At 57.5% G+C, this 23,562-nt stretch overlaps 3 protein-coding genes across 6 annotated transcripts; 2 read left to right on the top strand and 1 right to left on the bottom strand.

The window, feature by feature from the left end:
* Window positions 1-324: 324 nt before the first annotated feature.
* CD68 (CD68 molecule) lies at window positions 325-6,875 on the top strand. Its single transcript, XM_058183544.1, has 6 exons — window positions 325-465; window positions 822-1,201; window positions 2,692-2,811; window positions 4,221-4,293; window positions 5,067-5,234; window positions 5,863-6,875. Exons 1-6 carry the CDS (start codon window positions 399-401, stop codon window positions 6,000-6,002), a joined length of 948 nt encoding a protein of 315 aa, XP_058039527.1. The 5' UTR covers window positions 325-398; the 3' UTR covers window positions 6,003-6,875.
* Window positions 6,876-11,316: 4,441 nt separating this feature from the next.
* Window positions 11,317-17,581, top strand: MPDU1 (mannose-P-dolichol utilization defect 1). 3 transcript variants are annotated; one of them, XM_058181966.1, is made up of 7 exons: window positions 11,323-11,526; window positions 11,953-12,018; window positions 13,467-13,599; window positions 14,730-14,815; window positions 15,985-16,103; window positions 16,254-16,364; window positions 17,318-17,581. In XM_058181966.1, exons 1-7 carry the CDS (start codon window positions 11,433-11,435, stop codon window positions 17,432-17,434), a joined length of 726 nt encoding a protein of 241 aa, XP_058037949.1. In that variant the 5' UTR covers window positions 11,323-11,432; the 3' UTR covers window positions 17,435-17,581. The 3 variants fall into 3 exon arrangements, with proteins under 3 accessions (XP_058037950.1, XP_058037949.1, XP_058037951.1); XM_058181967.1 differs by lacking the exon at window positions 11,953-12,018 and having other exon boundaries at window positions 11,317-11,526; XM_058181968.1 differs by lacking the exon at window positions 11,953-12,018 and having other exon boundaries at window positions 11,358-11,526; window positions 13,472-13,599.
* Window positions 17,582-18,174: 593 nt separating this feature from the next.
* SOX15 (SRY-box transcription factor 15) lies at window positions 18,175-23,411 on the bottom strand. 2 transcript variants are annotated; one of them, XM_058181964.1, is made up of 2 exons: window positions 20,426-23,411; window positions 18,175-18,802 (listed from the first exon to the last, which is right to left on the bottom strand). In XM_058181964.1, the coding sequence occupies exons 1-2, from the start codon at window positions 20,962-20,964 to the stop codon at window positions 18,583-18,585; spliced, it is 759 nt and encodes a 252-aa protein (XP_058037947.1). In that variant the 5' UTR covers window positions 20,965-23,411; the 3' UTR covers window positions 18,175-18,582. The 2 variants fall into 2 exon arrangements, with proteins under 2 accessions (XP_058037947.1, XP_058037948.1); XM_058181965.1 differs by having other exon boundaries at window positions 18,175-18,799.
* Window positions 23,412-23,562: the final 151 nt, after the last annotated feature.

Raw genomic sequence — 23,562 nt, 5'->3', positions numbered from 1 at the left:
GGACACAGCCCCTTCCTGATTGACCTCCAGAGAGGGGATCGGAGCCCACCACTCGCTTTGAGCCCGCGGCCCACTGGAGGGGACGGCGGGGGGGGAGAGAAGGCAGGAAACATGGCCAGGGGTGGATGCTCCCTTGTCAGTCAGGTGTTTCTGCCGCGCATGAGACGCCACGGCCACAAACCAAGACGTGGCTTCCGCTGCGTTGCAAGAGGGAACAGGGGAACCAACACCCTCCCCCAGTGTTCTGCCCTACTCCCCCACAACTGACTCACGTTTTGTCAAAGCAGCAAGTCTCATTTCCTTCCCCTTCTTCGAACCTTCCAGGCCAGGCAGATAAGTGGGGGGCCCTCAGAGTCCCGTGAGCGTCAGCCCTGCGAGGAAGACCTTCGGAAGGAGCGATGCGGCTGGCCAAGCTCTCTGTGGGGCCCGTCCTGTGGCTCGCCGGCTGGTGCCTGCTCGCAGCAGGTTGGTGGTGGTCTCTCTCTCTGAAAGTGGGGGTGGGAAGTGGGGGGGGGCTTGGCTGAGGCAGAGGGAGGTTGAGCAAATTAAGCCCCCTCCTGAGCCCCCTTCCTTTGGGTCCAGGGGAGGGGGCTTTCCTCGCAGGGACCCTGCAGGGGACATGCTGGAGGGATGGATGGGGTCCCAGCCTATTCCCCCCCACCCCAAAATAGCTGAAGGAGGCCAAAGCAGAAGGAATTGAGGAGGGGGGCTTGAGGGTGAGCCTGGCTGGGTGGAGACGGGGGGGGGCGGTTTAAGCAGCTCTGCACATAGATGCTCCCCCTCCCACTGACCGACCGGATCCTTGGTCTGCTCTCTCACAGGTGACCCCTCGGGGCAGGAGGACCCCCGGCAGCCCTGCTCCCCACAATTGGGCTCTGAGAATTGCCCCAAGCCCACGTCAGTCCCCCTGGTGTCCTCCTTCACCAAGACCCCTACCCGGCCCCCAAAGCACACCACGACCCACCACCATCACCGGCACACGACCAACCACACCACTACCCCCCACACCAGCCATGCTGCCACCACAGCCCCTGCCAACCACACCTCGCCCCACCACCCCACCACCGCCGCCCCACGGCCCACCCGGCCGCCGGCCGTGCTCGTGGGGAACTACACCGTCAAGAAGGGCACCAGCATCTGTCTGCGGGCAGAAATGGGGCTGCAGATGCAGATCCGGTACGCAGACAAAGCCAAGCGGCAGGTGAGCGCTGTGCAGGGGGAGGGTGCTCCTGTGGGTCAGGGAGGGTCGGGGGAGAGTTGTGGGGCTGGGAGCCCAGATCCCGAGACCCGGCCTTCCTCGGCTCGGTTAGCCCGGCCACGCAGCTGCATGCAACGGATTGTGTGTGAGTGCTTCAGTGCTTAGTTCTGTTCTGGCAGAGTTAAGCAATCAGAATAGAGCTGGAAGGGGACCTTGGAGGTCTGGTAGTCCAACCTCTGCTCAAGTAGGAGACCCTATCTATCCCATTTCAGACCAATGGCCGCCCAATCTCTTCTTAAAAACCTCTAGCGATGGAGAACCCACAACTTCTGGTGGCAAGATGTTCCGCTGGCTAATTGTCCTCAGTATTGGGAAATTTCTCCTCGGTTCTAGGTTGCTTCTCTCCTTGATGAGTTTCCATCCCTTGTTTCTTGTCCTGTCTTCGGGGGATTTGGAGAATAGATGGAGCCCCCCCCCCGCTGCTCTTCTTTGGGGCAGCCCCTCAAATACTGGAAGGCTGCTATCCTGTGCTGCCTCCCACCCCCAGACTGGCCAAACCCGATTCCTGCAACCGTTCTTCAGAGGTTTCATTGAAGAAGGGCGAGGGCAGGCAGGCACAGAAGGTGGCACAGCAGAGCGGATTGGGGCAGTGGAGCAGCCCCATTTAATTTGAGGGAAACCGGGGGGGTCTGGTATTCCATCTCTCCTTCCCTTCTTCCTTTTCTTCCCTTCTTCTTTTTCCAGGTCTGGGGAGCCTTTGTGGTGCAGCCCAACCGCACCAACTTCTCCGGGACGTGTTCCGACAAGACGGCCTCCTTGAAACTACATTTCCCAGAGGGCTTCATTCTCTTCACTTTCGAAAAGGTGAACGAGGGGCTTGGCGGGGCGGGGGGGGGGGAAGGATGATGGGGGGGAACGGCATTCATTTAATTTTTCATTTATTTATTTCATTCATTTTATTGGAAGGGGACCTTGGAGGTCTTGTAGTCCAACCTCTGCTCAAGTAGGAGACCCTATCTATCCCATTTCAGACCAATGGCCGCCCAATCTCTTCTTAAAAACCTCTAGCGATGGAGAACCCACAACTTCTGGTGGCCAGATGTTCCGCTGGCTAATTGTCCTCAGTATTGGGAAATTTCTCCTCGGTTCTAGGTTGCTTCTCTCCTTGATGAGTTTCCATCCCTTGTTTCTTGTCCTGCCTTCAGGGCCTTTGGAGAATAGATGGAGCCCCCCCGCTGCTCTTCTTTGGGGCAGCCCCTCAAATACTGGAAAGTTGCTATCCTGTGCTGCCCCCCCCCTCCTCCTTTTCTCCAGACTGGCCAAACCCGATTCCTGCAACTGTTCTTCAGAGGTTTCATTGAAGAAGGGCGAGGGCAGGCGGGCACAGAAGGTGGCACAGCAGGGCGGATTGGGGCAGTGGAGCAGCCCCATTTAATTTGAGGGAAACCGGGGGGTCTGGTATTCCATCTCTCCTTCCTTTCTTCCTTTTCCAGGTCTGGGGAGCCTTTGTGGTGCAGCCCAACCGCACTAACTTCTCCGGGACGTGTTCCGACAAGACGGCCTCCTTGAAACTACATTTCCCAGAGGGCTTCATTCTCTTCACTTTCGAAAAGGTGCACGAGGGGCTTGGCGGGGCGGGGGGGGGGGAAGGATGGTGGGGGGGCGGCATTCATTTAATTTTTCAGCACACACACACACACCGGCAAAGGTTCTGCCCACCCACCGAGGTGAAGGGGGGCTTACCAAATGCAGAATTACAGGGTTGGAAGGGACCCTAGAGGTCTTCTAGTCCAGCGGTCACCAACTGGTGGTCCATGAGAAAATCTTGATGGTCCGCAGAAAGATTATTTGCATCTTTCTATTGCACTAAAAAATACTATTTATCTTTTTTTTTAAAAAAAAATCGTATTAGTTGTCCGCGAGATTTAAAATTATGAATTTAGCGGTCCCCGAGATCCGAAAGGCCTTCTAGCCCAACCCCCCTGCCTCAAGCAGGAGAATTACTGAATCACAGTAATTGGAAGGGACCTTAGAGGTCTTCTAGCCCAACCCCCTGCTCAAGCAGGAAATACCAAAACTTGGCAACTTTTAAGAGTTGTGGACCAACTCCCAGAATTCCCCAGCCAGCCAGTCTGGAGACCCCCCTACCCTATACCACCATTCCAAACAAATGGCAGGATAAGGTCACATCTTAAGGCAGCAAGCTTCATGATTAGAGGAAGTCCTCGACTTACGGCTGTTTGGTTAACAACCGCGCAACGTTACGACAGTGCTGCCATTTTTTTTTTTTAACTTACAAACGGTCCTCGCATTTCACGACCATTCTTTATGTCCCTGCGGCCACGCGATCGTGGTTTGGGCCGCTTGGTAACAAGGGGGCTTTGATGATAGTTACATCACGGTCAGATGGGAGAGCCCTGTCGGGAAAGTCGCAAATTGTGATCAAGGGATGTCTCGGTTAATGGCTGCATCACTTAATGACCAGTTTGGTCATAAGTCAAGGACCCGCCACCAAAGGGGGGGGGCGAAGTTTATTAACGTTAAGTTTAATTTAATAAATAATAACTTTGTGAGAAGAGGGTTATGTTAACAGGGTTTATTTGTGTATTGATTATTTTCTAACCTTTTGCTAATTTTCTGGCTGATAGGTTTATTTGAAAATATAATTTGTCTGCAATATTCTCAGACTGGCTGCCCTCCCTCCCTGTCTCTTCCCCCCCCTCCCCACCCCCCACCCATGACTCATTGGGCAGTTCCCAGCTGGACCCACCCACCCCCTCTGGTCAGACTGGGGTGACTCACTGGTCCTGACTGAGAGTGGCTCTAAGTCCAGTCAGTTGTTCAGAGATATCACATGTCATGGAAGAACTCCAGTTTTTTTTTTCTTTCAAGCTTGGCAGCTTTCAGATGTGGGACTACAACTCCCAAAATCCCCAGCAGCTTGCCAAGGCTTAAAGTTGCCAAGGTTGGAGACCCCTGCCCTAGGGGGAAAGAACAAACGTTTTCTCCCCTCTTTCTACAGAACGCCACGGAAAAGGCAGCGTACCTGAGGCAGGTGCAGGCCAATCTCACCTTCCAGTTCCCCCAGGCGACAGGTGAGCCGCAGGTGCTGGGCTGGGCTTGGGGGGGGGGCATCCCCAGTGCCCCATGGCAGCATTGGCGGAGTCTGTAATGCCCCACAGCTCTTAGAGGGTGACAGGGGGCCATTCTGTGTGGTGGGGGGTTCTCGTGCACCCCCAAATTACGGCCACACGAAGCCCACGCCTCAGCCTCCATCTGACTCATACACACCCCGTTGGCACCGAGACCCCAGAGTTGCGTCCTGGACTTGCGACACTTCATTTAGTGACTGTTTGAAGTTACAACATCACTGAAGAAATTGACTTACGAGTGTTTTTCACACTTATGAGCGTTCCCACCGTCACACGATCCAAATTCGGATGCTCAGCAACCAACTTGTGTTTATAACGGTTGAGGCATCGCCCGGGGTGTGTGTGTGTGTGACCCCCCCCTTTTGCGACCTTCCAACCAACGAAGTTGAACCGGATGCGCTTAAAAACCGTCTGGCTCACTTAGCAACTGCAGTGGTTCACTTAACAACCGTGATGAGAAAGGTCGTTAAAAATGGGGCAAAACTCACTTCACAAATGTCTTTTTGGGCTCAGTTGTGGTCACAAGTCGAGGACTGCCTGTCTAAGCTTCCAGAGAGGCAGGGAAGAGCTGGATTTCTTTATTTTTGTCCAGCCCCCTGACTCTTTTTTTGGAGGGGGGGGCCTGCAAATGGGATTCCCCAAAAGGGGGACGCTTAGTGTGCCCACCGTCCAGGTGTCCGGCGTGGGGCTACTTCTCCACGGCTTTCTCTCCGCAGAGAAGACCTTCAGGGCCAACAACGCCTCCCTCCGGGAGTTTGCGGCCCCTCTGGGCAAGTCCTACCAGTGTCGCAACCGCAGCCTGGCCCTGAGTGAGAACTTCCACCTGACGGCCCTGAGCGAGCGCATCCAGGCCTTCCAGCTGCAAGATGGGAAGTTCGGGGAAGGTAAGAGAAGGGCCGTGTGGGGTGGGAAAGGAGCCCCCCCCCAAGCTCCCATCTCATGAAACGGGGGGGGAGGGGGGGAGTTCTCCAAACTTGGCCACTTTGAAGACTTGTGGACTTCAACTCCCAGAATTCCCCAGCTGGGCAAAGGTTGATCAGAATTTAGCACTTACAGGACAAGAACTATCCATTATTATTATTTTTAAATTTCTAAGTAGATGGTGGGAATGCAGTTAGATGCAATATAGCTTGAATTCAGCAAAGGGAAGAAATAACCTGTGGGAAACTGATGTGCTGGCTGGGGAGTTCTGGGAGTGTGGAGACCCCCAACATAGAACATAGCACCATAGGACGGGACGGGAACCTTGGAGATCTTCTATTCCAACCCCCTGCCCTCAGCTAACAGATTGGGCCTTCCCCCCTTTCCTTTCATCAAGTGCCTGTTTGAAGACTAGGAGGAAACCCCCCCTCCCAGTTTTTCCTCCACCTTGATCTGTTTCTCCCGAGGCTTCCTCAACTAGGGGATCAACCGTCCCTCTCCCCCTTTCTCCCCATCACCTGAAATTCCAGGGGGGGGGAGAAAGGACACATTTTTCTGCCCCTGCCTCAGTTTCTTCTTCTGCCCTTCCAGCGGAGGTCTGTCCCGAGCAGAAGCGCTCCGTCGTCCTGCCCATCGTGGTGGGCGTGGTTCTCGGCCTCCTCATCCTCATTGTCCTCGTGGCCTTCGCCGTGGGGCGGTTGCGAGCCCGCACGGGCTACGAGTCCCTCTAAGAGCCCCCGGCGGCCCCCTTCCTCGAGTTGCAGCTGGACCAGCTGACGGAAACCTGGATTTGAGTCTTTTAACAAGAGCCACTGATGGACAGAAATGCCAAGCGAGAAAAAAATGCCAGCCGCTAATCCACTGCCCTTCCTCGGACTGCCATTTGAGGACTACACTTTCAGGGGATTTTAGCTTTTTTTTTAAAAAAAAACAACGGTGTTGCTTATGGCGGGTGGGGGAGAAAGGCAGGATGTTAAATAAGCACAGGGAGCCATATAGGTAGTCCTCGACTTACAATAGTTCACTTAGTGACCGTTGGAAGTGACAACAGCCCTTTAAAAAAGTGACTTATAATTGTTTGTCGCGCTTAAGACCGTGGCAGCATTCCCAGAGTCACGTGATCAGAATTCGGACCCTTGGCAACTTGACTCATAGTTATGACTGTTGCAGTATCCAGGGAGGGTCCCGTGATCCCCTTTTGCGACCTTCTGATCTGAAAAACCAACGGGGAAGCCAGATCCACTTAACAACAGCAGCCATTCCATTCGCAACTGTGGCCAAGAAAGGTCTTAAAATGGGGCGAAATTCACTGAACGACCATCTCACTTAGCAATGGAATTTTCTTCCTCCAGAGAGGAAACTGTGAGAAGGGAGGCAAATAAATTGGATAATAATAATAATAATAGTGATAAAATAATCATAAAGAGGAATGAGCAACGGGAACAGAATGCGGACCAACGGGTTTGTGAGTGGGGCTGCCTCCCCGGCTTTTATGCAGCTGACCGGGGGACGCTTTCAAACTCCATGTAAAGCGGGTGCAGTTTACTCCAGAGAGTAAAGAGGAAGGAACCTGGTAGTTGGGAGGGAGGGAGGGTTTGCTTTGACCGTGGGAATACAACCTGCGGTTTTCCCACTCTGTGCCCAGCAAATCAGTTCATTAAAAGATCTTGGCCTGTCTTTTCACTTCCTGTCTTTCTTTTAATTTGGAGTTATAATTTCATGCCTTTTGTTTCCTGCTACAACAGCCCCCTCCTCTTTTAGCTCCTGTGAATCCCTCCCTCCCTCCCTGCCTTTGCGAGAGACCCCCCAGGATCCTCCCACTGGAAGGGAGGCCTGCACTCTTCAGAAGGAAAGGAAAATTAAAAAAAAAAAAACAGGTGCTGAAAAAGAAACCCCAGGCCACAGATCATTTCCTGGGTGACAAATTGGGGACCCTGCCCAGGAAAGGGACCCCCCGAAGGGTTTGACTTGGCTTTCACCCACCTGGCGGGGGTTAAAAGAGAAATGACACACAGGTACTCCTTACAACGGTTTCGTCTAGCGACCGTTCAAAGTGACAACGGGATTGAAAAATAGTGACTTAGGACCGTTTTTCACACTTATGACCGTTGTAGCATCTCCATGATCAAAATTCGAGATTTCGCTTGGCCGCTGACTCGTATTTATGACGGTCCTGGAGTCACGTGATCCCCTTTGGTGACCTTCTGGCAAGCAAAGTCAAGGAGGAAGAGGGATTCAACCCGCTGAACCAATGCCTCGCTTAGCAGCAGAAATGTTGGGTCGTAAGTCGAGGACTACCTGTGAGACCCACAGGTGAACGCTGCCTGTGTCTTGGTCGAGGAGGGAGGGAGGAGTCCAAGCCCCCTGCAATTCCCTTCCTGGCTCCCGGCTCCCTCTTTGCCTGGCGTGACAGCCAAGCTCAACCTGGTGGATTTCAGGCTGCAGTGGAAAGAACCGGAAATCCCGCCCGGTTCGGCCTCAGCCCTGGACGTCAACGGCCAGCCTGCCTCGGCCTCCCAAACGGGCTTTTGAGATCCAGAAAGAGGTTTCACCTCATTAAGCAGGACAGGTAAGAGTCGCCAGCAGAAAGCGGTTACGTACGGTTAGTCCTTGACTTCCAACCGTTCGTTTAGTGACCGACTGAAGTTACAACAGCGCTGGAAAAAGGGACTTTTTCGCACTTACGACTGCGATCATTCGGATGCTTGGAAACTGACTCGTATTTATGACCGTCCCGGGGTCACGTGATTCCCTTTGACAGGCAGAGCCAAAGGGGGGAGCCAAATTCGCTTAGCGACCGTGTTACTGGCTTAACAACGGCAGAGATTCATTTAACAACTGCGGCAGGAATGTGGCAAAATGGGGTAAAACTGATTTAACTCTCTTAACAACAGAAAGGTCGGGTTCAGTCGTGGTCGTAAGTCGAGGATTAACCTGTATCTCTTTGTACTACAGGCAGTCCTCAACGTACGGCTGCAATCCAGCATTTCCGCTGCTAAGCCAGACAGTGGTTAAGTGGGTTTTGTCACTGTTTCCAGCGCCGTTGTAACTTCGAGCGGTCACTAAACGAGTGGCTATAAGTCGAGGACTACCTGGATGGGCTCAGGGCCTGCTGTGTTTCGTTTTCTTGTAGTCATAAAGCTGTTTCCGAGACACGAGACTGTGGTCGAGTTCCTGTTTTCTGCTCTCGGGTGGAGAGAGTCCCTCCCCACCAGATGTGTCTGGGACCGCTTCTGCTTTGGCCACCACACTCGTGTGTGTGTGTGTGTGTGTGTGTGTGTGTGTGTGTGTGTGTGTGTGTGTGTGTGTGAAGAGAGAGATAGCAGCAAAGATGAGACACATCCTGAGCCAAACTCCTGAGGTTTATTGTGAAGGGTGCCCTTCTTCCCAGATGATTAACCTTCAAGGGCCCCTTGAAAAGGTCTTTCAACCAGCCCCAGCCAACGTGGCCCTATTCAGAATTCATTTTTAGGAGGCCGGACCAGCCCTAAGAAGAATATCAAGAGTCGGAAGGGACCTTGGAGGTCTTCTAGTCCAACCCCTGCTCAAGCAGGAGACCCTAGAACAGGTTCATCAAACTTGGCATCTTTAAGACTTCTGGGCTTTAACTCCCCAGCCACCTATTACGACAGTTGAAGTCCAAAGGTCTTAACTCTGCGTATCATTCCAGACAAATGGCTGCCCAGCCTCTTTTTGAAGACCTCCCGTGTTGGAGCACCCACAATTTCTGGTGGCAAGCTGTTCCACTGGTTAATGGTTCTCAGAGTCAGGAAATCCCTCCTTAGTTCCAGGTTGCTTCTCTCCTTGATTAGTTTCTATCCGTTGCTTCTTGTCCTGCTGCCTTCGGGTGCTTTGAAGAATACATCGTTGACTTCGCTTAGTGACCATTGGAAGTTACAACGGCACAGAAAAAAGGTAACTTATGACCATTTTTCACACTTATAACCGTTGCGGCATCCCTGTGGCCATGTGATCAAAATTCTGATGCTTGGCAACTGATTCATACTTATGACAATTGCAGGGTCCGAGGGTCATGTGATCCCCTTGTGTGACCGTCTGTCAAGCAAAGTCAATGGAGAATAGCAACAGCGCTTAGATTTATATACCGCTTCCCGACGCTTTACAACCCTAAGTGGTTTACAGAGTCAGCCTGTTGCCCCCAACCATCTGGGTCCTCATTTTACCCACCTCGGAAGGAGGGAAGGCTGAGTCAACCTTGGGCCTGGTGAGATTCGAACTGCCAAATTGCAAGCAGCCAGCAGAAGTAGCCTGCAATACTGCACTCTGACCACTATGCCACCAGTAGTTCACTTAACAATCCTGTCACTAAATTAACAACCAAGTAACAAATGTGGCAAGATATGTTGCCAAATTCACTTAACAAATGTCTCGCAGCAACAGAAACACAATTGGCCTCAATTGTGGCCGTAAGTCAAGGATTACTTGTAATAGGAAGACCCCGCTCTTCCTCTTTTGACTCGCCCTGCGACCCCACCCTCCCCTTCAGCGGCCCCCCGCCCCCCAGAGCCCCTTCAGCCCCTCAGGGCCAAGGCCAGGGCATCTCGGATCTCTACCGCTTCAGCATCCTCTTCCTCCCCTTCCTCCATTGCTTGCTCCTCCCGCGGCTCGGCTTCATCCTCCATCCAGCAGGCCTGAAAGGCGTCTCCACGGGCCTCGCAGATGTTGTGCAGGGTGCAGCAGGCCGCGATGAGGGTGGGCAAGAAGGAGACGTCGGTGTCATTGCGCTTGGTCAAGCAACGCCAACGTCCACGCAGACGCCCGAAAGCCACCGCCAATACCGTCCGGGCAGCATCAGCGTACTCGTTGAAGCGTTGCTGGGTGGGTCTCAGAGCTGCTCCCCTGTAGGGTCGCATCAACCAAGGCAGGAACGGATACGAGCAACCGCCCAGCAGATAGACAGGCACCTGCACCCCACTGACGTCTCGGGACCCTCCGGAGAAGAGTTCGCCCTCTTGGGCTCGCTGGTAGAGCTCGGACGCGCACAGCACTTGGGTGTCCGTCACCCGTCCTGGACACCCAACATTGATATCCCAGAAGCAGCCGCGGGAGTCAACGGCGGCCTGCACCACCACCGAGTGCCATCCGCGGCGGTTGTAGTAGCCTGCGGCGTTCTCGTTGGGGGCACGGATGGGCACGTGCAGAGAGCCCAGCACCCCAGCCAATTGCGGCAGGGGGAATCCGTTGCCAGCTGCCACCTGGGCCGGGTCGGGCGGGCGCACGTAGAGCGGGGTGAGAATGCCCACCACGGCTTCACAGACATCACGCAGGATCTTGCAGACGGTGGAGCGGGACACGCCAAACAGCTGCTCCACCGCCCGGTACTCGGTGCAAGCACCAAGGCGCCAGAGGGTCATGGCCAGCCGGACGTCGGCCGGGATGGCCCTGCGCATGTTGGTGTCCCGGCGTTGGATAGCGTTGCGCAGGTGGGCGCAGAGGTAGTCAAAGGTGCCGGGCGACACACGGAAGTTCTCGCCCCACTCCCAGGCGCTGAAGGCCTTGACCCGCACGATCTCCCAGAAGGCAGAGCTGCGGAATTTGCTCCACAGGCGCCGTTCCCGCAGCAGCCGAGGCAGGGAGCCCCCGCCACGCCGGCCCCTAACGCCCCTGGAGCCCAGGCTGGGCGGGCCGTGCTCCCGGGCCAGCAGGCGGCAGAGCCACAGCAGGGCGAAGCGTTGGCGGGAGCGGGCCTGGGCCCGGCGGTGGCGCGCTGCCCGTCGACGGCGGTCTGCCTCGCAGAGACGACGGCCCCGTTGCAGCCGCAGGGCGTGGAGCAGGCACAAGGCCACGGTGCCACGGCTGAGGGCGGGCAGCAGCCGCTCATCCTCCTCCCCGTGGCCGGAGGCGGCCGTGGGACAAGATGGCGCCTGAGGAATGGCGGCCATTTTGGGCCTCGACCCACCCTGGAAGCACGTGGAGAGGCGGGGCGCATGCGCGGCGGACCGGCGGGAGAACCAAACAGCCTCGCGCAGGCGTCTCAGCCAGGCAGACGCTCACACTGAAAAGCGCATGCGCGTTAGAGAACGGCGGCTTGGCGTGCCTTCTCCTCTTCCACGCACGCGCAGACGGGCCCGCGCCCTCTTCGGACGAAGCGGCATTATGGAAGCGGAAGTCTGGGCCGCCTGAAGCCCCTCCTCCCCGAAATGGCGGCGTCGGCGCTGAAGGTCGCCCTGGTCCCCTACATTCTCCCCGAACGCTGCTATGACGAGCTCGTCGTCAACCTCAACCTCCTGCACGGTGAGTCGAGCCCACCCGCCGCGCCGTCCCTACGGAGGGGAGGGTTGCGCGGCGCCCCGTCGTCCTGGCAACGCGCCCTGGGCGGAAGTGCCTGGCGGCCTTCGGCGGCCATCTTGGAGAAGGGCGGAAGCGAGGTTTTACTGCGGGGTGAAAGCGGAGGCGCCATGTTGGAAGTGGGCGGAAGGAGGCCGCTGTCGTTGGAATTGAAGGGGGGGGCCGGGACGGGGGTCCTTCCTCCATGGGGGGGGAGGGGCAGGCAGGCCCTCCTTCCCCTCCCACCGCAGGGCCTTGACAGGCAGCCGCCCGTCAGGTGCAGCGGCCGCGATGGGAGCCTCCCTGGGACTCCCCCTGGGGCTCGCCGGGCGGGGGTGGGGGCGCCGGTGGGACCCTCCCCGCTCTCTCCCTCCCTCCTTCCCTCCCTCGCAGTGCCCTGCCTGAAGGTCTTCCTCAGCAAAGCCCTCGGATTCGGAGTGGTGGCCGGTTCCCTTGTGGGTAAGAGACCCCCCCCACCCCTTTCTCTTGGGTGCCCCGCCCCCAGAAGCCCCCCATCGCCCCCAATCCCCTGCCCCCAATCCCCTGCCCCCAATCCTCCAGCCTCCAATCCCCAGCCCCCAATCCCCTGCCCCCTGCCCCCGCCCCCAATCCCCCAGCCCCCAATCCCCAATCCCCCAGCCCCCAATCCCCAGCCTCCCAATCCCCCGCCCCCAGCCCCCAATCCCCCGCCCCCAGCCCCCGCCCCCCCAGCCCCCAATCCCCAGCCCCCATCCCCACAATCCCCAATCCCCAGCCCCACAATCCTCCAGCCTCCAATCCCCAGCCCCCAATCCCCCGCCCCCGCCCCCAATCCCCCAGCCCCCAATCCCCAATCCCCCAGCCCCCAATCCCCCAGCCCCCATCCCCCGCCCCCAATCCCCCAGCCCCCAATCCCCCAGCCCCCATCCCCACAATCCCCAATCCCCAGCCCCCAACTCTCCAGCCTCCAACTCAGCCCCCAATCCCCCACCCCCCGCCCCCAATCCCCCAGCCCCCAATCCCCAATCCCCAGCCCCCAACCCCAGCCTCCCAATCCCCCGCCCCCGCCCCCAATCCCCAGCCCCCAATCCCCCAGCCCCCATCCCCAGCCCCCAATCCCCAGCCCCACAATCCCCAGCCCCCAGTCCCCCGCCCCACAATCCCCCAGCCCCACAATCCCCAGCCTCCCAATCCCCAATCCCCCAGCCCCACAATCCCCAGCCCCCAATCCCCACAATCCCCCAGCCCCACAATCCCCCAGTCCCACAATCCCCAATCCCCAGCCCCACAATCCCCAGCCCCACAATCCCCAATCCCCCAGCCCCACAATCCCCAATCCCCCAGCCCCACAATCCCCCAGCTCCACAATCCCCAGCCCCACAATCCCCCAGCCCCACAATCCCCAGCCCCACAATCCCCAGCCCCACAATCCCCAAACCCCCAACCCCAGCCTCCCAATCCCCAGCCTCCCAATCCCCAATCCCCCAGCCTCCCAATCCCCAGCCCCCAATCCCCACAGCCCCCAATCCCCAACCTCCCAATCCCCAGCCCTCAATCCCCCGCCCCACAATCCCCAACCCTCCAGCCCCAAAATCCCCCAGCCCTCAATCCCCCGCCCCGGCCCCCAATCCCCCAGCCCCAAAGGGCAGAGGCTGGCATGCAGGTCAGGTGGCAGAGAAGCCATCAAGTGGGTCCATCAAGGCAATGGGCACAATCTTTCCCAGAAAGAAGCCCCTGTGCCCCCCAGAAGTTGGGGGGGTGGGCTCCGTGGCCCTTGCCTGCCTTAGTGGTCCTGTGGGATAAAGGGCAGAGCCAGGCACAGAGACGTGGATGCTTTGGGGGTTCTGCGACCCCTTTGGCTGCAGGTGCTGCGTGCTCTCCCCCCTCCCCTCCCCGTAACCCTGACTGGTGTCTCCCGCTTTCCGCAGTGAAGATGCCGCAGATCCTGAAGATCCTGGGGGCCAAGAGCGCTGAGGGCCTGAGCTTCAATTCCATCCTGCTGGAGCTCGTGGCCATCAGTGGCACCATGGCCTACAGCATCGCCCACAACTTCCCCTTCAGGTAGAGCCGCTTTGGGAGAGGGGGGAAGGGGAGCTTCCCGTAGAGCTGGACTGCCGGGTGGCTGCTGTTCCTCAGCTCTTTGGGCCGCAGAGAAAGCAGCAGCAGCAGCAATACAATCACAGTTGGAAGGGACCCTGAAGGTCTTCTAGTCCAGCCCCCTGCTCAAGCAGGAGACCCATTCCAGACCAATGGCTTTCCGGTCTCTTCTTATGTGTCTTCCCCAAAGCTGCTGCTTCATTCTGTGGGAAAACCGGTTGAACGGCCGTTTCCAAGTTTTCTTTGGCACCTGGGGAGACGAAGGTCACCCCGGAGGAGGGCTGAGCAAGCAACCGAGGGGGATCTTCTGAGGCTGCTCGGCTAGCGCACCCCTATGCCTCACCCCTGGCCTTCCTTGCTGGATGGGGCGACTGGGATCTGTAGTTCCAACAGCAATGGAGGGAAGGCTGTTTCTGAGCATCAGTCTAGACAGTTTGGTCGAGTGGTTAAGATGGTGGCCTAGAAACCAGGAGACTGGGAGTTCTAGTCCCGCTTTAGGCATGAAAGCCGGCTGGGTGACTTTGGGCCAATCACCAGGCGACGGTGAGTTCTAGTTCTGTCTTGGGCATAAAAGGCAACTGGGTGACTTTGGGCCAATCACCAGGCGACGGTGAGTTCTAGTTCTGTCTTGGGCATAAAAGGCAACTGGGTGATTTTGGAGCAATCACCAGGAGACAGTGAGTTCTAGTCCCGCCTTAGGCATAAAAGGCAACTGGGTGATTTTGGAGCAATCACCAGGCGACGGTGAGTTCTAATCCCGCTTTAGGCATGAAAGCCAGCTGGGTGGCTTTGGGCCAATTAGCAGGCAACAGTGAGTTCTAGTGCCGTTTTAGGCATGAAAGCCAGTTGGGTGACTTCGTGCCAATCACCAGGAGACGGTGAGTTCTAGCTCTGCCTTGGGCATGAAAGCTGGCTAGAGACCTGTGCTTGCTGCCTTGTATAGAGTAATAAAAGCGGAATAAAAATCTACAAAGGGAAGGAAGGAACATTAGGCTAGGCACCCTGAGTGGGTGGGTGGGTCCCAGACTTCTGCCTGCCCTTTCCCTCGGCCAGAGCACCTACCCCCTGCCCTCTTTTCTCCCCCTCCCTCACAGCGCCTGGGGAGAGGCCCTCTTCGTCATGATGCAGACGGTGTCCATCGGCTTCATGGTGCAGCATTTCGGGGGCCACACCAGGCGTGGTAAGTAGGCGAGGAAGCGGGGTGTGGAGGGTCCCTGTGTAGCTGGGGCTTTTGCACGGACAGCCCTGCAGGGAGGCCGAAGCCGGAAGGGCTCTGGTGAGGATCTGTTTTGGGACGAAAGCTGCAAGTTTCAAAACAATTTTTATGCTTTTGTGCTCCAAATATTTAGAATAGCAGCTGGCTGGGGAATTCTGGGAGTTGAAAGCTGCCTCGGTTGAGAAACACTCATCCTGTTGCATTTTGTAACGTTCGCAAAGGCATCCAGAATATTGACTTCATTTTATGTTGATGGAGATTCTCCGTCGTCCAGGTCCTGGTTGTCCCCACGGTGCTTTTTTTCAAAAGGATTTCTTGGTGGTTGTTTTTCCTTGAAGACGTTTCGCTTCTCATCCAAAGAAGCTTCTTCAGTTCTCGGTCCTTCAGTTCTGTAGAAGCTCCTTGGATCAGAAGCGAAAGCTCTTCAAGGAAAAAATAAAGGCACCTTTGGGATGCTGAGGTAGGAAAATGCTCCACCGGTCTCCCACCGTTTGTTCTGTCCTCCCTCGCCTCCATCCGAGCGATGGCTTAATTAGCCGGCACAATCAGCCCTGGCAGCAAAAGAGCCGGCGTCTGCCAAGTGGCTCCATTATTTCCATCAACGCTGATAAGTCAAACAGTACTTCAGCTCTTAGTTCAGCAGTTAATTTGCCTGCTACGAAGAGGCACAGCAGCCCTTACTGCCTTTATATCCTGTGGGGTGTAGCTCCATGACTCGGCACTTCCTAGGCCTGCCCCACCCTTGCTTCTGTTGTTCCCGCCTCTCCTGCCTACGAAACCTAGGGTCCAGCCAGGCCTGATTGCCATCAGCTGGGTCTGAAGGCGTGGCCTGGGGGGAGGAAAGAGTCAGGGGACGGAGGCCTCGTTATCTCCTCCACCTGGACTGCCTCTGGCTCCTGGAGCTGAGCCAGGGAAGCCGGTGCTCCCGAGGTAAGTCCTGACGGCCCTTCCCCCTCACTTTCCAAGTCACTTTCTGGCAGGAGGCCCAGCTCGGGGGGCGCAGACCCCGTCCTTGTGCCTCTCCCACCACTGGTGTCCAAAAAAGGGGGGAGGGGGGGCAGGAAATGAGGTGTGGGCTCCCCAGGGCCCCGGTTGTGGGACCGGAGCATCATGTCGCAACCCCCTCTGTGCAGGCCTGGCCTTCCTCTTCACCTACTTCGCCCTCCTGTCCCTCCTGCTCTCTCCGCTCACCCCATCCGTGGTCGTGACCACCCTTCAGGTCTCCAACATGCCCACTGCCACCACCAGCAGGGTAAGTGGGACCTCACCCACCCACCAGATCAGGGGGGAGGGGTTGCTGGGAAGCCAGCTTGCCTAATGGCGATAGCGGTGTGGCTGGGAGGCAGCCTCTCACGTCGGCCGGCTGGCCCTGGAATCTCAGACGGCCACTTCTCTCCAACAGCTCCTGCAAGCAGCCACCAACTACCAGAACGGCCACACCGGCCAGCTCTCGGCCATCACAATCTTCCTGCTCTTCGCGGGATCCTTGGCACGAATCTTCACGTCCATCCAGGTAAGGGTGAGGCACTAATCAAGGGAGGTACTAATACCATTCCATTATTTTATTTTATTTTGTTTACATTTATACCCCGCCCTTCTCCAAAGACTCAGGGCAGCTTACAATGTATAAGGCAATAGTCTCATTCTATTTGTATATTTTTTTTTCAAATTCAATTTATTGCCCCCCCAACAATCTGGGTCCTCATTTTACCTACCTTATAAAGGGTGGAAGGCTGAGTCAACCTTGGGCCGGGCTCGAACCTGCAGTGATTGCAGGCTCTGTGTTCTAATAACAGGCTTCTCTACTGCCTGAGCTATCCCGGCCCCATTAAGCCTTAGTAAGGCCACACACCTAGAATCCTGCATCCAGTTTTGGTCACCAAAGTATAAAAAAAATGTTGAGACTCTAGAAAGAGTGCAGAGAAGAGAAACCAGGATGATGAGGGGACCGGAGGCTAAAACATACGATGAACGGCTGCAGGAACTGCACATGGCTAGACTAGTGAAGAGAAGGACCAGGGGAGACAGAATAGCGGTCTTCCAATATTTATGGGGCTGCCCTAGAGAGGGGGAAGGGGGTCAAGATATTTTCCAAAGCACCCGAAGGCCAGACCAGGAATAATGAATGGAAACTGATCAGGGAGATTCAACCTAGAAATAAGGAGAAATTTTCTGACAGTGAGAACAATCCACCCATGGGACAGAAGTTGCCTTCAGAAGTTGTGGGAGCTTCATCCCTGGAAGCTTTCAAGAAGAGACTGGACTGCCAGCTGTCAGAAGTGTAGGGTCTCATGCTTGGGCGGGGCGGGGGGGGGGGGGGCTGGACTAGATGACCTACAAGGTCCCTTCCAACTCCGTGTACCTGTAAGGGTGGCCAGCTGCCTTCTGACTGGCCGGGCGTGGAGGGCAGAAGGCCGCCCCTCCTGCAATGTGGGCCCAAGGAAAACCTCTTCCTTTGCTTCTCAGGAGACCGGAGACCTCCTGATGGTGCTGACCTACGTGGTCTCCCTGGCCTGCCACAGCCTCATTTTGGGACAGGTGCTTTATTACTGGAACGCTACGGACAGGCTCAAGAAAGAGTGACCGGCCTCACCTGCGGGGCGCCACGCCCTCAAGGAGGCCCTCTCCGCTCTGCTCTGCCCTCCTGCCTTCATTCTGAGTCCCCCTTCCCCACGAATTCCACGGGACTTTTTATGGCCCACGCAGGGCGGTGGGGCTGCCATCAGACTGCTGCCTTCTTTTACTTGGGGGGCTGGGGGTGAATGGGAAGGGGGTCTTTCTTGCTTAACCTCCCCCCCTCCCCTTTTGAAAACAAAGACAGAAGCTGCAACAGAATGGTTCCTTGTCTTGCAGTTCTTCCTCTCCCCACCAGGGGGAGCCCTTGCAAAAACGCAATACCTCCCCCCCCCAGGAGCCCCCCCCCCACCCCCACGCCCTGGGGTGGGGTGGGATGTTGGGCCTCTTGTTGCCTGGGCAAGGCAGGCTAATTGGGGCGATTAGGGAGAGAAGCTGCCCTCCCCCCTCCAGGGTGGGAGCCCAGGTGAGTCAGCACAGCTGCCTGGGGGAGGAGAGGGGGGGGAGGTTGGATTCACAGCTGGGAAGCCTGGAAAAAGCTGTTGGAAAAAGCAGGCCAGGGGTCCAGAGGGTGGGGGAGTGGGAGGGGGGTAGAGCTAAGACTTGCAACCCCCCCCCTCCCAGCTCTTTCCTGGCTGTGCCATCTTCCCAAGGGTTGGGCAGCCAGCCGAAATAACCCTGGCACATTTTGCCAGATGTGCCAGGCAAGGCAACTCAGGGCAAAGGGCCTCCTCCCTTCTCCCCTGCCGGGGGAGGGGCTTCTCCCTGGCTCTTGGGAGGGGGGGGGATGTAAATGAGTTGAACTCTGCAAACTCTGCTCTTTAAACAATCTTTTATTGGTGGTTTATATAAAAAAAAAACCTTCGTTTATATATATATATAAAAAAACTTTGTACTCCTTATAAAACGTCCTTAACCTCTTCATGCTGGCAGTCGCCCCACAGATACAGTTCGGGTCAGGCCACTGTCTGGAACTCTCTCCCCACCCCCACTTCTTTAGGTCCCAGTTAGGGGAGGGGGCGTCTTTGCACCTCTCTCCAGACTGTCCACCTTTCCTGGTTTGTCTTGTTCTGGCTGGGCCTTCCTTTTGCCTGGTAAAATAATCCTGAAATGCGGGCTGGCAGCTGGAGTCGTGTCCTGGTGGTGCCGTCTCCTTGCTAGAGGGGGGGCAAGGGGTCAAGGCTGCTGAACCCCGGGGGCTGGTGAGGGTACTCCGGGAGGCAGCCCGGGATGGCTGCATCGGAGGCCTCGCAGCCCTGCAGCCCGTAAATGCCCACCATGTCCGGGAAGTTCCCGAGTGGATGCTGAAGACCGCCGTCCGGCTTTCTTGGCATCGTGGTGAAGGCAGGATGGGTTGGCGTGCCGTAAACCAGGCTGCTGGCAAGAGAAAGAAGGGCAAGGGCCTCAGTTCCATCCAGGGAAGGGGAGGGAACCAAGAAAACATGGGGGGGCGGTTGCAATATGCAGAGTCAAACCCAGCCTGCACCCCATCGGATCTGCGTAAATGACAGTTTGGGGGCAGGTTGCAGCTTGAGGGAATCCCTACCTGGTGCCAAGTAGGCAGGCAGGCGTGCCCAACTCTGCCTATTTGAAGACTTGTGGACTTCAACTCTCAGAACTGCCCAGCGAGCCATGCAGGTTTTTTTTCCCTCCCACTCTCTAAAGCGGAGAGATTGCAGAGGAAGGGAGCGCAAAAGAGTAAGCAGGCCAGGCATACAATGGGCGTACATCTCAAAAGCAGTGTGTTATCACCAGGGGATCCTGGGAATTGAAGTCTCTAAGTCAGGGGTCTCCAACCTTGGTCCCTTTAAGACTTGAGGTCTTCAACTCTGGGAGTTGAAGTCCACAAGTCTTAAAGGGACCAAGTTTGGAGAGCCTTTCTCTAAGTCCATGTTGCCAAGATTGGACACACCTGCTGTAAGGCTAGACACCCACCCCCACACCTCAGGGAGGGGCTTTCTAGGTCCAGCCAGGTCTAACAATGGTAGAGGGCAGGCAGGAATTGCCCAGCCCCTTCTCCTTGGGGAGGGAGACTTTTGGGGGGGGGGTGCCAGCTCTGCCCCTCCAGGAATAAGGTGCCGCCCTGCTGCAGCCTGAATTTGGCAAGGATTTCCAAAGCGAGGGGGGGGCCTGGCTGTCCTGGGGAAGGGAGGGGGCTGGGGGTTCTGATTGTCACCTGCCCAGCCCTGCACCTGTGGGAAGAAAGCTGGGGGGGGGCAAGGGCGGGACGGAGCCGCATTCCTCCTGCAGCCGGCTCTTCCAGTTCTGGCCAGGAGCCCCCAAACCTGTTCAGGCCTGTCTGGTCTCAGCCCGGAGCTGCTGCGAAGGGGCCTGAGAGGCTTCACCCCCCCCCCACCCCCACCTCCCCGGGAGGCCAGAAGGGGCGGGCTGCCCTTTGCCTAAGCCGCAATGAGTCCTGGCACCCGCTGCTTCTCCTGGCAGAGCCAAATTTGCTCCTGGGCGCGCTCTGGCCCGGGCTTGACCCGGAAAAGAGGGAGTGGGCGGTGGGAGGACCCTGCATTTTAGGTGCCTGCCTGGCAGGGCGGGTCTGGGGCTGCACCCAGGCGCTGGAGAGCGCCCGGGGGAGGGAGGGAAGAACTGGCATCGCGGGCTGCGGGCACGCCCGACTCGTGGCACAACAGAAGCGGGGCAGCCGACAAAAGGCGCGCGCGGGGGGGGGGTCTTCGCTGCGGAGAACCGTCCCGGGACCTCTGGGGAAGCCACGGTGGGCTCCTTGGTCTTCGGAACTGGGGCAGGTGAGGCAGAAAAGGCCTCGGGAAGCCGGCCAGAGGCATCACGCCCGCCCTGCAAGAGGAATTGGGGTTCCCACGCCAGGGACTTGTTTTGGGGGGGCGGGCGGCGGGGGAAGGCAGGTGGCTGGGTGCAAGTCGCGAGTGGGTCTCGGAAAACTCCCCCCTCCCCGCCCCAAAAACGGTGTCCGGGGAGCCAAGAGCGCCCGGCGTCCCTCCCGCCCCGTCGAGGGGACACCCCCCCACTCACTTGCAGGGCGCCGCGGCGGCCCCAATCACGTAGCCTCCGCCCGGAGCCAGTCCCGGACCTGCGGGGCTTCCTCGGAAGTCGTCGGGCGAGCCGGCGTAGGCAGCCGTCCACCTGAGGGGCGTGGAGGGTCCCGGCAGGAGAGCCTGGGAGCCGCCGCCGGCTTCCCGGCCGGCCCGGCTCTTCCGCCGCGGCCGGTACTTGTAGTCCGGGTAGTCCTGCATGTGGCGGGCCCGCAGCCGCTTGGCCTCGTCGATGAAGGGCCGCTTCTCGGCGTCGTCGAGGCGCTTCCAGGCGGCGCCCAGCCGCTTGGAGATCTCCGAGTTGTGCATCTTGGGGTGCTCCTGGGCCATCCGCCGCCGTTGCCCGCAAGACCAGACCATGAAGGCGTTCATGGGGCGCTTCACCTTCTCCGACGGGGCTTCCGACGGCGACGCTTCGGGTTGCGGCGAGGGAGCGGGCTGGGCTGGGACCGGCTGGGACGGGCCCGCCGCCGCCCAGCCCCTCGGGGCCGCCTCCGGGATGTAAAAGCCCGCGAACATCCTCCTTTCGCCCGTCGGAGGAAAGGGAGGGGAGGCGGCGCGACTGGAGAGCCTCGAGAGGTCCCGTGCCTGGAGCAGCCGGCAGCAACGGAGCACGTGGGGCCGGTCGGTTCTGGGATATAGGGCGCCAGGCCACGCCCCTCCAGGCCACGCCCTCCCCCTTGCCTCCCCCCGTCCCTTCTGCCGCCCCGCTCTGCCCCCATCCCGGCCGGGGAAAGGCGCCCCGGGGAGCGACCCCCTTCGCCTCCACGTCCCCCACCCGCGCGCCCAGGCTTTGCCCTCGAAGGCACCGCGAACCTCAACCCCAACCCTGCTTTATCCCGAGCCCAGCCCTCCAGGCTGCTCCGTCTTTTTCGGGGAAAGCGCTGGGTTTCTGAGCATAAGCAGAGTGCTGGCACGGCTCCGGAGCGCGCGAGAAGGGCCGGGCGGGCTCCGCTTGAGACACTGGACAGTCCCTTATCTGAAACGGGATAGGTAGGTTCTCCTGCTTGAGCAGGAGGCTGGACTAGAAGATCTTTTAAGGTCCCTTCCAGCTCGTTCATTCTAATCTAAGCCCATCATCTCCTGGTCAGGCGCAACTCCGAGAGGATCTCCCGCGGCCGTCAGACCCTCCTGCTTTGCCCTGGGCCGCGCCGGGGACCCCGAGAGGCGCCCCTAAAAGCAGCAGAAACGGTGGGGGTGGGGGTCCCACGCGGAACTTTCCAAGACTGAGACCCCCGTACGCTTCCCCGCCGGCGGCTTCCCCGACTCACCGATAACCGACGCCGGTCAAGATCGGGGCGTTTAAAGCAGCCCCCACCTCAACCTCTCTGCCTTGGTATCGTTTGGACCCCAAGGGCTGCTGCGTGCAGGATGATGGGAGTTGTAGTGAAGCCCATCAGGAGGAAATGAGGCTTGAGAACTGCAGCACGGGGGGGGGGGTGTCGCATAGGGCGTTAGCCCCTTTGATGGGCCCCAGAATCAACCCCGGGTCTCCCACCCAGCTCACTGGATCATCAGCCCCCCAAGAAGCCGAAGGAGTGGGACCCTCCCCAAGCCCCCATCCCAAATTAGATTCAGGGGGGCTGCTGTTCTTTGTGGGCAGTTTTGGGGCTTCCCCAGGCCGCCCCTTTCTGGCGGAATGTTACCAATTTTGCCAAGGAATCTGGGGCACGGCATGGGCACCCCCTCATTTTCCCATGCGGGGGGGTGGTGGGGGAGAAGGTATACCTTGGCTCAGCCTTTCCTTGGCCCAGGGAGGCAGGAAGGGCCTTGTGTTGTGAAGGGCTCTGAAGGGACCAGAGAGGGCCCCCCCCTCAAAGTTCCTTTGGCTGATGGTTGGGGGGGGGTTCACCCTGCTTTGGCACTCCCAGCACAGCCCCCCCCCTCCCCGCTTTGGCCTCAGGGCGGAGGGTGGGGGAGCTGTGAGGAGTTTAGCAAAGGAGGGGCAGGGAAAACCCGGGCTCCTGGATCAGCTTCAGGGAGCCCCCCCAAGGGATCAGTGGAGATCAATGGCTTTTCCGGGCCATTGCAGAAGACAAAAGAGAAGGGGTTTGCCCCACCCCCACCCCCCCAGGGATTTTCACCTGTTGAATTGCAATTCAGGCAAAAGGGGCAGAGTCTTCCCCCCCCCCTCTAAAATCCCTGGCAGGCATGAAGAGAGGAAAAGTGGGGGGGGGACAGGACTGGGAGCCCCTCTACCCAGGGGAAAGCTGCTCTGGTTCTCCCCCCTTGAAATGCAAAAGAATAGCATTACCATAAGATTTAGCCTTGGTCTCTGTTAGGTTTCCCTGCAAGAACCTGTTGGATTTCTGCCTGATAATCCTCTGCTGTCCTGTTTAACACATTCACACTCCTCCCCCCAAAAGGAGCCTTGTGCAGCACACACCTCCACACACACACAAAGAGAGAGAGAGAGAGAGAAACACACACAAGCAAGCGGACGGTTCCTGATGAATTCAAAACAGGGCCGGCAAAGCAAAATTGTTTTTTGGGTAGGATTTATAAATCAGCCTTTTTTGTTTTTCTGGCCAGAAGCGCCGTAACCCAGTTTTGGTTAACTTAAAAAATTCAGAACAAACTGAGATGAGGGTTCCAGGTGCCCTTTTTGCCAGGCTGGGTCAAAGTCTGACCGGAATCAAGAATTTGATTCCGACGGTTTTATTCGACGGTTTTAATTAGCCCATCTTTAGAATATGTATTTTAATTGTTGTTTTAATTTGTATATTGTGCTGTTTTAATCTGGCTGTACACTGCCCTGAGTCCTTCGGGAGAAGGGCGGTATAAAAATCTAATAAAATAAAATAAAATAAAATAAAATAAAATAAAATAAATAAAATAAATTTAGAAGGCAGGTCATCCGAGATCAAGACTGGGAGCAGGACTTTGGAAGGGCTGTTTTCAAATCTAGGCAGCCAGTGAGCACGTGCAGAGTGCCTTTACAGTGAATTCAAAATCGGCCGGAGGGGCAGAGGATGCAGCTGGGAAGAAGGCAGAGGGGAGGGCGGGTGGGGGAGACAGTGGTGTTTAAAGCAGCTCAACATCTGTTGAATTTCTAGCCAGGTGTCGGGTTCTAATCTCATGCGAAGGGTCTAGGAAGAAGCTTCCAAGGGAAGGTCC

The sequence above is a fragment of the Ahaetulla prasina genome, chromosome 4, assembly GCF_028640845.1.
Source record: "Ahaetulla prasina isolate Xishuangbanna chromosome 4, ASM2864084v1, whole genome shotgun sequence".
In the NCBI taxonomy this organism is placed as follows: domain Eukaryota; kingdom Metazoa; phylum Chordata; class Lepidosauria; order Squamata; family Colubridae; genus Ahaetulla; species Ahaetulla prasina.
Note: the sequence above shows the minus strand (reverse complement) of the source record. Positions and strands in the feature narration are given on the sequence as shown.